We start from the raw sequence: 12,007 nt of genomic DNA on the forward strand, positions 1-12,007 counted from the left end.
CATGGTCAACTTAAATAGGAGATGGTTGTTTGCACAAGGCTTCATGATAAAAATATTCATATAATTATTCCTAAATAACTGAGACAATAAATTAAATGAATCTGTCACTAATGACTGAAATGAAAGAAAGATTAAATCCTGATAATGTGTGTAAGAAACAACAACAGATGGGAAATATATGCGATCGACATTTGTGAATATAACATTCATTGAGTAGTGTTCTGTGACTGATAAGGGAACTCTGGATTCAGCAAAATGCATCATGTGGAAGGATTACAAAGTTCATGTAGCTGTTCAAAGAAAGAAACAACAGTTGGATGTCATACCATGTTCTTTTCTTTATTTTACTTACCGGTTCATGTGGTGAAACCTAAGCTGCACTCGGAGCTTCGATGCATTTTGGATCAGCTATCGCTTCATGCTTGATGTTGTTCATTTCACATTCAACATTCTTCGGAACAGAAGTACCGCAAGCGAATTCACTTCTGGTAATGCTTGCAGTCCATTCCGATAGCTGTTTCGCAGCTGCCTCATCTGTCAGCAATTATCAATTCTCACATCAAAATTTTGTGGTACAGAGAACTGCATCTGATACAAGACAAACAAATCATATGAAACAACACAATACAAATTGCTTCACAGAATGTAATATATGGACCATATATCTCCTCTACACCAACTCATATATATGCCATTATCGTTCAGGTGGATCTAGAAAGCATTTTATGTAAATTTTGTTTCTAGATATTATATCTAATTTATGCTATCTTCACATGGAGCATTTGTGTTGCATCAATCCATCTGAATTACTGCTAAATTATCAACTTGTAAATTTTGTGTTTGCTGTGTTGTACCTGTTGATTTAACAAATCGTCTGATATTACTCTGATGTTGAGGGCACTTTAATAAAAGAAAATTCCTAAAAAATATTGATATCTTTAATCGAAGATGAGCTCAAACACAATCTTAGTAAACTTGCAGAGAGCCACTCGAGTCAGACAGAATCTCAAGCAATTCATACCTAATGCAAGAACTAACTCCTGTCTGTATACCATCATCTTACTCTTGTACCATTCATGCTGTAAGTTATAATTTGATTCAAGTCGAAGAAAGAAAAAAAAAAGAGGTAATAAATACCAACCGAGTCTAGGGACAGTGTGGCCCTGGGGATGCCTCAGAATCAAAGGGTTGTCAAAGGCCGCAGCAAGCTCCTCAGAAGGCAGTTTCAGCCAATCTTTCTCTCCAATAAAGTGCACAGATTTCACCTTGATGGGGTCCTTGTAAGCAATGTCACATATGCTTGGGTCTCTGAACTTGCTACCTGATATTGAAACCAAAAATTTTATTGGTGGGTGGTCCTTCAGTACCTTTCCCTGTCCAGACATGATAAAGGTAAACATCAATTTAATCTGGACAATCAACATAAGATAATACTAGGAAACGTATTGTGTTAAGGCTTCTATTAGCGATATATATTGAGCAAGTATTTGTTTCAGATCTAAAATCAATTCAGCTTTGGTAACCAATCACATTCTAGCTTGCTTTTACAATGTTCATAGTTTTACACCATAAGTTGTTGAGTTCAGATAGAATTGTGTTTTACAGAATGGTTATGGTTTGAACACACTAATGAAGATGGAAAAAGAAGATATGTTTTCCTTTTATTTTTGAAAGACAGTGGCTTACCTGAGCTTGATAGCCTATCAAAAGTGCTGATAGTGTTGCACCCTGTGACAAAGGAAAAGAAATCATTAGTCTCTTGCAGATCACCATGGCCAAGCCACTTGCTGGGGTTGAAAGAATGAGAGAGTCTTTCTCATAAAGACTATTAATTTGGAAGAAGGAGATGAAAAAGCAAAACCTCAAGATCCCTTCCTATACCTACCTGAGCATGATCTAAGAACACAGGATTTATTCAAAAATAGCTTTACATCTACTCCGATCAAGTCATGATTGATGAGGTAACCGTAAATGCAGCATTCAAGAACATGCAAAGCGTAACTATTCAAAGTTGGAAACAACTCATAAGTTCTTAAAAAGTTAACTATTATCTAATCAAATAATAAAAAAAAAATCATTTCAAAGTTTTCAATCAGAAATTCTTCTTATTATCAATGAATATCAGAAATTTCCAACAGCTTGGAAAACTAATGAACAAAATAAGGATTTTCTATGATTCAGACAAAAATATTACCAATTTAACAATGAGGCATATGCTGAACAGGACAGATTCACCACCAATTTAACAATGAATAAAAAACCATAATTATTTATTATGAAGAGGGATCACTCTGCAATACGTTAACTCTACTATCAAACCAAGTTAGCTTGCAGAACTAGCATTCCATTATCAACGATGCACGAAACCTGAGAGAAGCCAAGCAATCCATGGAAAGGGCCATTCTTTGTGATGTAGTCACACAGATAAGAGATACACTCCTCGAAATTCTTGTATTCTGTAAATTCCTATATAACAACATATCAAAGCTATCATGAGATGTTGTCGCACCGAGATCGAGTTATCGACTGAAGCCCTAATTTAGGACATTACCTTGTTGAATTGGAACCACTCAAAGTATGGTGGTGGAAATATGCCTTCTATGTCCGACTTCCCTCCTGCTGGATATATACCATCCGGAAAGTCCTGTAGGTGGAAGAAGATGATGTTAACAATACTTCTTTCTAGAGAGAGCGAGAGAGAGAGAGAGAGAGAGAGAGAGATACCAAGTGGAAGTGGTGGAAAATGGAAGGATCCCACTTGCTGATTTGTTTGCGCAAGAAGCTCCCACTGGTTCGAAAGCCATGGAGGCAGAGAACCTTCATCTTCTTCTCTTGCCCGTCCATCTTTCTCCTTTCCTCCTCCCCTGAGTTGTGCAAGCACAAGAAGAAGAGGAAGATGTCGCGGCCCGCCTCTCTTCTCATGTGGTATTAATAGCGCATGGGGGGTGGTTAGTTGCTACCTACTTCCAATTCATCGCCTGCCTCTTTGTGTCAGCTACCACTTGTACCTCACGACTGGTAGTTTATATGCTTCGATCACTGTCTGATTTGATTCATTTTTGTAGCATTTATGGAGGATGATAGCAAAATCTCGTTATTTTGTTGAGAAAAATCTTTCATCTTAATATGTATAAATAAAAAATATTCAATAAATTTCAATGCAAAATACATCTTATATCTTGCTTAGAGCAAGTTTGCCTCTCGCTAGGTCTAGTTTGCACTATAACAACGCCCCAAGTGTGGCTTTTTGGTGAAGATCGACATCTTCGACAGAAGCATTATCTTGCAGGGGCATGATAGCAGATAAAATTTTTTCAACTGTACAAAAAAATCTTACTACTTTGTTAAAGAAAATTCTTTCTCCTAACCTGTATAAATAAGAAAGAAGAACATTCGATAATAAGATAGCTGATTATGAACTAACTTTAATCCATATTTACCATCTTAAATGATAAAGTTGTCATATTATTTTATAAAGGTTGGTAATTATTTAGGAATACTGATTATATTCAAATTATTTGAAGTACTATTTAGATTTAAGTTTTTAGAGGATTAGGATTAATTAGGAATTCAAAAAGAAAGTAGTAAGTGAATTAGGACTTTATGTGATAAATACATGGTGTATTTATAACATTTAAAGTCTTAGTAAAAGAAAGGAAAAAGGAAAATATTTAGGTGCTTCTGAATTTTTCTCAAAAAGAAGGTCGAAGGAATAAAGTAAAAAAAAAAATACTCATCAATATGGAGATTATTAGGTTTGATAAATATTTTATATGTATCAATTAAATTCAAAATTAGTTAGTGAATTAGGACTTTATGCGATAAATACACGGTGTATTATAACATAAAGTCTTAATAAAAGAGAGGCAAAAGAAAAATATTTAGGTGCTTCCGGATTTTTCTAGAATGAATCTAAAGAAATTCGTAGGTAAAAAGTAAAAAAATCCTCATAAATATGAAGATTATTAGGATTGATAAATATTTTGTGTACCAATTAAATTCAAACAAGTTGAAGAAGTTCTAATTACATTAAATTTTTTTAATAAATTAAGAGTTATTACTATAAATACATATCTCAAGATCTTAGTAAAATAGAGATACAAAGAGACACTTTAAGTGGGTTTTTTTTACTATAAGAGATCTAGTGATGAACTTAATTTTCTCTATAGACAGACAAACAAAAAAATATCAAATATTTTCTATTCCTTAATTGTTGATCTCCCCAAAATTTTTGAGAGTTCGAGAGAATTCCCCCATAGCAGGAAGTTCTCTCTTCCAATATATCTTAATCAGTGCTGTTAGTGTAAACACCTTTAAGCCGTGTCCTCGGGGCCGACGCGGTTTTGTTCGGGTCTGAATGTCGGGGAATCGCCCAAACGTCTCCTGGGTGCCCTTCGCCTGCGCGCCCAGTGTGAGGCGCCTCGTCTCCGGTCCTGCACACGGGTCAGGTCGAAAGCTCGGCCCGACCTCTCCGACGATCAAATTAGTGATGTGGAGTGGCGTGATCTCTTTTTCTCTTTCTTTTTTGCTTAGAACACAAGGGTATTTATACGGAAGCTTAGCGTTACCTGGAGCGCCTGTCCGTAGGGAGCAGGATCGTACATCTGATGGCGTCTGACATTACGGTTGACGTGTCGTGAGGAGGCGAGCTTGAGCGATCGTTAATGGGCCTCGATTGGCGTTTTGGCCCATGCTGGCCAAGTGTTGTCAGTCTGTCAGAGGCGTCAGCTGCTGTTACAAGAGTCTTATCATAATTACCACCCCTATCAAGTGCAAAGTTCTCTCTCCTAATATAACTTAATCAGTACAAATATGTCACATGAAAAACAAGTGATAACTCTGTGTCAACCCAAGCAGCAAGATGATGGATTGTAGTGTAGTACAAGCAGTTAGCTGAGATGATAAATAAGTGTTCTAAAAGGAACAAGTAAACTACCTGAACTATAAGCATAAGCACAAAATTAGTTAAGGGGTTTCCAATGACTAAACAAGGAAACAAATTGCAAGCGAAGCACATAGGTATGCTTGGTCAAGCAAAGGGCAAATGTTCCAAGACGTAAAAATTATAACAAGACCGCAAGAAATATTTATATAAAATAGTTCCATCGGAAATCAAACGCAAACGCTTTAAAGTTAATGAAGCAACAAAGTCAAGTTTAATGAAACAATTACTGATGAAGGACACCCAGTTCTAATTTTCCAACTAAGGCTAATCGGATGTAACTACCGGCTGGAAAATAAAATGACATTTTACAACTCACGCCAACTTCTATCTTATTGTGAGGAATCACTTCGCCATCATCACTTTCACAAACTCCTCATAGTTGATTTGACCATCACCATCAACATCGGCCTCACGGATCATTTCATCAACTTCCTCGTCTGTAAGCTTCTCGCCGAGGTTGGTCATGACGTGACGAAGTTCAGCAGCAGAGATGAAGCCATTCTGATCCTTGTCGAACACTCGGAAGGCCTCCTTCAGCTCCTCCTCTGAATCTGTATCCTTCATCTTGCGAGCCATCAAGTTAAGAAACTCGGGAAAGTCGATTGTACCATTGCCATCAGCATCAACCTCATTTATCATGTCTTGTAGTTCTGCTTCAGTAGGGTTCTGACCCAAAGAACGCATCACAGTTCCAAGCTCCTTAGTTGTGATACAGCCTGTTGGAATTCCACAGAGAACAAAAATCCAATTCAAAAAATATATAACTAGAAATTTTATTCTTCATATTTAAAAAATTGACAAGTTAATCTAATTTCAAAGACTTTTTCTTAGCTTACGAATAAAGCCAAGATTCAGCAACAAAAAATCTATTCAAATCTGCGACTGAATTCCATCCAAAACTACAGGTCATTTTCTTTAACTAGAATTTTTTTCCCAAATGTATAAGCGGCAAAGGCGGAATTTGAGCCCAAGACCATAATCTGGTCATATGTCTTTCGGGTTATGCAGTTCTAGAATTATTCTGATTATGTTTAGGCAAACAATACAGAACCCTTAAAAACTGTAAACAGATATTAGTTAACTAATAAGGTAGGCTAGATAGACATCAGTCATCAAAATGATCAAGCCCCTATGGCTTTGATATGCTCAATCGTATTAACAGCATATAACTGCTGCTACCACTAGGAGAAATAGAATCTCATGTTTTCCACTTAACAGAACTGTGAGGTTTAGCTCACAAGTTTGAAATGAAGCATATACAGTGTCTGAATGAATCTGTCAAGTAGATAATTAAAAAGGTCCTAATAACAGCATTCGAGAAGCAATCTTATAGCCATTATTATCTCTATCAAACAAAACAATTGCTATAAATTCAAAGAACTTTATTCATAGACACAACGTATAACTAACATATGTAGTTAAATACATGATTTGTCTATACTATACAACACAAAAAACATTTAGTGTCTAAATAGAAGTCACTATCCAAATAGACAGTTACTAGAGCAACAAGATGAAAAGCAAACAACTTGGACGCATGCAATGTTCACTTTACATGTATCACTTCTGTTCCTAGTTGTGATACAACATGTCCCCTGTCCAACCAATGCAATCTGCCTAGAAAAGTTGTTTGATAGGAGGCACACCATCCTAACAAGTTGTAACATTTACAAGATGAGTGGTTGCCATCACTGAACATAATCACCTGTGTACTCAGGGATAATTTCATTGATCTAAATATGAGTGAAGATACACCATAATCAAAGAAATAAAAAATCATTCAGTTTGATAGATATTCCATATCTCCATCTTGGAAATTACCTGGAGAAATTCAAAAAGTGAAGATAGGAAAACAAGTTAAAAACTATACATATGCAAATCCATACACAAGAAATTTGAAACATAAATTTGTCATGTATCACACAGAGATTATTCCCTCTAATTCTCCCCACATTTCCACAACGCTGAATATAAGAAAAAGCACATTTATCAGACATCATGTGGCCAGATGGACATACTGACATAATAACTTGGAATAATAATGAGTCTAGAACTGCATAACTCTAAAGACATATGACCAGATTATTAGTACTAAACTAAACCAATTCAGTCTTATATACTAGTACAACCCATCATCAACTCCTGATATGGGACTATTGGAGCATTGCATATCAAACCATCCAAGATTTTATCTTCCTCGGCTCCCAAAAGGGTTCTTGGTGTTCAGGAGTAACAACACATGAACAAATCAATTGTTAATGTAAGTATTCCATACAACTTAAATATAGCAAACAATATAATCAATTGTTAACCTTTTTAAGCATTCCATACAACTTAAATATAGCAAACGATATAATCAGTTGCTAACCTCTTTAAGTACCTTCCATAAACACACATTAAACAATTCGAACCATTTCATTGATAATCTACCTAAAATTTCATCTGAAACTCTGTTCTTTTTCTCTAGGACATTCTAGATATGAATTAATAAATGCACTGCACTTCTCCATAAACTTGCATGTGTACAAACGCAAGTAAGAAAACACGCATCTCCATGATCATGTACAATGTGAGATCAGTATGACACATAATGGACAATAGTATCAACCAATCTGCCAATATTGTGTTGTGCTGAGGCCTTGCTTTGACTTTGTTAATAAAATCAATAATTATCAAAAGACCTAAAAATGATTCACACCCAAAAAAACCAGGGAATTCCAGCAAAGGCCATGCTTGAGTCATCAGATCGAGCATTTGAATAGTTCTTGCATCACAATGCTGAGGCTCTTCCGATGATCAACCACACACTCATAATGTTACCTACATCTTAGCTACAGAATTACATTTTAGAAGCAAAAAAGAAACTTCCATTTTACAATTTTAAATAAAATGCCAGGTTCAGATACCAGTCAGTGAGACCAGCTTGGTTCCATCAGGGCATCGACTACTTCAGAAAGTAGCCAATAACCACAGTTTACCAAGTACGGCAAAACATTTGGTTTCTCCATTAGATAATTTCTGAAGAATATGCCAGATGGCAAGATGGCTGGTGATATCTACCATGTTGTTTTAGATAAAAATGGAAAGGTAAAAGCTTCTTGCTGAAATAAACAACTTAATAAGGCTGAGCTAAATCTTTTATGAGCTAGGAGGCAAACTTCATGGTAAGGATGAATTTGCCTCCAGAATTATGGTTTATTTCTTATTTAAAACTCTGAATAATCTTATTGACTAATTTAATATGTAAATGAAACAAACAAACAAACAAACAACCTTTGTAGTCTGACTCATGCACTTGACTCTCTTTTGACCTAGGTGGTTAGCAAAGATTATTGGGGCAGGTCCACAGAAATAGTTAAGAAATTATCAGTGACTCATCATAGCAAAGTAATAGCACATCAAATAGTTTGAAGGGAACATTTATTGGAAACAACAAGACATAAAAAAGGTTATTTGGGTTGATGTTATGTTGATACTGTAGTAACAGCTAATAAAACTCAAAAGTAGGTAACTTCCCCCACCTGGTCTCTGATAATAAATAGTGATCTCATCAATATTGCATCCAACTATTATGGAGCAATACTGTGACCACTTCCAGTTTGCATTTGTGCATTAGCTAGGAATGACAGTGTACTAAAAAGATACCAAAACATGAATCCTCTCAAATTATGCAGGTAATATGCATCTTATAAAAAAAAATTTAGGAACAACCAAATAATCCAAAAACGAACACATTACAAATGTTTCTTTTTTATTTATGAGAAGGAATATTCATTTGCAACCATCCTTTGCTAAAAGTGCAAAAAAAAAAAAAGCCAACAGGCAGCATAATACACATTTTCTTTATATGTTCATGGTTATGATGAATACTTTGTACTCCACGTCTTTCAGAAATGAGGATCAGTAAAAGGAAAGATAATCTAGCAGAAGAAAAATTAAAAGTTATAGAGCAAACAGATGGTCAGATGTGTGGAGATGGAATCATGATGCTCACTACATGGCACATGAGCATTAGCAATACTGGAGAGAAGAGAGACAAAAATTGCTAACATCAATATTATAGCAAATGGTACACCAAAAATGAGACTCCTTCATGTAGATGAATTCATCTCAAAAGTAATTTTTATTCTGGCTGCAAAAGAATTATCTACATGGTCCTGAAAACCATACATATAGGTATAAGTTTTACTTAAGAGATACAAGAATCGCCAGACAGATTTTTCACTCAAAACATATCAGATTTCACCAAATCAGCAGTAGGGTCAAATTAGTAGAAACAAATAGTGATCTTTTGGTATTGTAGAAAGAAGAAAGCTGTAGATCTAGTAATCATAAAATAAAGAAGAAAAGATTGTGAATAATCATAAAATATCTCCAATAAAAAAAAAAGAAGAAAAGCTAGCGGAATGACACTTAACAGCCTGTCTGTAATAAAGCATCGAAAGTTATCAAGCAATTTAACCTCACAAGGAAAGCATGAAGAGATTTTTAGACTTGTTAACTCTCAAGTACCAACACGTCTAATTGACATGATCAAACACCAAAAGGTGAATAGAAAAACCATGAAAGAACAACATTTTGCACAGGTCTAACAAATAAGAAAAAGGAAAAAAAAAAAAGAAGAAGGAGAGCATAATGGGATCGAGAGGGTCTGACCATCGCCGTCCTTGTCGAACAAGCTGAAGGCCTCCTTGAACTCTGCGATCTGGTCGTCGGTGAGCTGCTCGGCCATGCCGCCTCCGCAGATCGATCGATCGAACTCGCAAGAGAAAATTAGGGAGATCTGGGAACAAAAGGGGAACAAGAGGTGGCGAAGCAGAGGACGCGAGCGTTTTATGCCCTCGACTTCGCACACCGCAGAGATCGATTCCACCACCACCTTCACCATGTCACATAACGGCCAAATTACAAGGGCCCCACGGTGGAACGTTTTGGGCACACCAACTTACATCTACCCCTTCTGTGGCTGGCGAGGATAATGGGTCCCACCCCAGCCTTCCATCACAGACGATGGTACGCGAGAGGCCGCTTGGGAAACTAGTAGAAGACAGTAACGCGCGTTAACGTCCCTGTCTCGTCGCTCCCGTTTCGTGAAGTACGCGAAACGGAATTAACGACGGATTCACCGGTACGGTCAGCACCGTCAGATTCCGATCGAGCGGCTGATGTGGGACTCAACTGTGTCCACGAATCTTAAAGAAGGGTAAATTCGTAAATTTAGGGTCATCAACTGAGTGGCCATTTATGGGTAAAATTCCAGTCTTGACCCCATGCGTTGACCGGGAGATGGAGAGACGAAGGTTACGTTGCCCCATCTCTGACCGTTAACTGAAGACGGACTTGTCATGTAAACCGTCCATAATTTTATGCCTCCGCATGAAACGACCGCGCTCAGATTCAATGCACATCTCCTCGATTGAAAGAAAAACCAATAAATAACATATTTGCAATGAACTCATGCCACTAAAATGGATTGATCCATTCATTAGAATTTCCTGTAGGAATAGTTATTTAGCTGCAAAAAAAATTTTTGTCCATTACTTGATTGCCATCAATGACAATGGTTTTTTTCTTCTTCTCATTTTCCTAAGAATTTTTTGGTTCCAAATCAAATAATAATGACCCGAAAAGGATGAAGCTCAAAAGATCTTTTCTTATTGTTAGATTACGTGATCCTTTATAATTGAATAAGATATATAATAAAACTAATTAAATTTTGATAATATATATTGATCAACAGAAAAGAAATCTATATTATAATAAAATTTCTTTGGGGATGATGCTCTTGATGGTAGGAATTCTTCTAATAATTTATCATAACCCTCAACTTTTACCTATAAATAGATAGGACTTCTAGGGTCTATCTAAACAACACATCTCGTAGAGAATACAGTTGAGATATTATAGTTTTTCTTTCAGTCTCCTTGAACTATCAAAAGAGAAGAGAAGAAAGTCTAGTTCTCCTTTTATATTAACAGTGATTTTAGATTTAAAGGTGATATCCTTTTCAGATTACATCAAAAGATACATATCGTAAAACTAATGTAATGCTATTTAATTTCAATCCTAACATAAAAGTATTTTACATATTACATATAACAGTTTTTATGCTTATCGTCGTAATATTTTCTCCTTAGCTCAATCTAACTAGGAACAAGTATAAGAGAATATCAGTAATTCCTTGCAAAGGAGGTACAGAAATCTGAAATGTATATTTGTTAATTTTCCTCAAACATATTATAAGATATTTCCTGGACACTAATTAAATCAGAAAGCAAAACCTTTGAAATGCTGTTCTATGACAGGTAATGCAAAATGTAATGAAAAACCCAAAGAAAAAAAAAGGTAGAGGAGAAAACTTTGAAGAAAATGTAACTCAGATACATGATTGTAAAATCTATATATGTATCCTATTAAATCAGAATTAAAATAAACCAGTGTAAAGTGTCTTATTACAACAAATAAATAAATCAATCAATGAGGATTTTGATGACAAGCACAAAAGCAAAATGAAGCGTAGAAATAACATAAATCCAAATTGGCAGATCCTAACAGTAGCAATTCCTCCATAAACCATAGACCAAAGAAACACTTGCAGACTAACTTCATCGAGAATAAAAATATTATAAAATATTATTAAGATCGATAAGTATTTTAGAATTTATAAGTAAGCATCCAAGAATAAATATTTATGAAGAAAACAAAATCTTGATAATTGGGACTTAGTTCTTCTATAAATATTTTATGTATCTTTGTATTTTGATAAGATAATTAAGATATGAAGAATAGTTTTAGTCCTTTTGGGTTTCTCTCTAGCATATCGAGAGTATCTAAATATATAAAATTCTTCAAAATTTATGTGAGATGGTTTTTAAGGAAGTTATTCTCGAGTGAGGATAACTCAAAACCTTGTACTTGATCTTATATGATGAATAATTTAATTTTTCTCTATGGATATAGGTGGGATTTATCAAACCACATTAAATCTTATGTCGGCTTTACGCTTTTTAACTTATTGATTTCTAGATATTCTTTTGGTTTTAAAATTTTTTTCTTCTTTTT

The 12,007-nt window shown here is 35.3% G+C and overlaps 2 protein-coding genes across 3 annotated transcripts; both read right to left on the bottom strand.

Moving 5' to 3' along the window:
- Positions 1–125: 125 nt before the first annotated feature.
- On the bottom strand, positions 126–2,937 carry LOC103999731 (dihydrofolate reductase). Of its 2 annotated transcripts, NM_001422325.1 has the most exon segments (6): positions 126–534; positions 1,142–1,373; positions 1,687–1,728; positions 2,368–2,466; positions 2,552–2,644; positions 2,725–2,925. In NM_001422325.1, coding segments are annotated over 6 exon segments (828 nt in total). In that variant the 5' UTR covers positions 2,923–2,925; the 3' UTR covers positions 126–370.
- A 2,151-nt stretch (positions 2,938–5,088) lies between these two features.
- Positions 5,089–9,821, bottom strand: LOC130494221 (calmodulin). Its single transcript, NM_001422324.1, is given in 2 exon segments — positions 5,089–5,661; positions 9,602–9,821. Coding segments are annotated over 2 exon segments (450 nt in total). The 5' UTR covers positions 9,678–9,821; the 3' UTR covers positions 5,089–5,287.
- Positions 9,822–12,007: the final 2,186 nt, after the last annotated feature.

Source organism: Musa acuminata, unplaced genomic scaffold (assembly GCF_036884655.1).
Source record: "Musa acuminata AAA Group cultivar baxijiao unplaced genomic scaffold, Cavendish_Baxijiao_AAA HiC_scaffold_1139, whole genome shotgun sequence".
NCBI lineage: Eukaryota > Viridiplantae > Streptophyta > Magnoliopsida > Zingiberales > Musaceae > Musa > Musa acuminata.

Coding starts and splice junctions, on each gene's coding strand:
- LOC103999731 (XM_065179373.1), bottom strand. CDS start 2,922: ATGAGAAGAGAGGCGGGCCGCGACATCTTCCTCTTCTTCTTGTGCTTG. Junction 2,645..2,724: donor TTTTCCACCACTTCCACTTG/GTATCTCTCTCT, acceptor TTCCACCTACAG/GACTTTCCGGATGGTATATA. Junction 535..1,141: donor CCACACTGTCCCTAGACTCG/GTTGGTATTTAT, acceptor AATTGCTGACAG/ATGAGGCAGCTGCGAAACAG.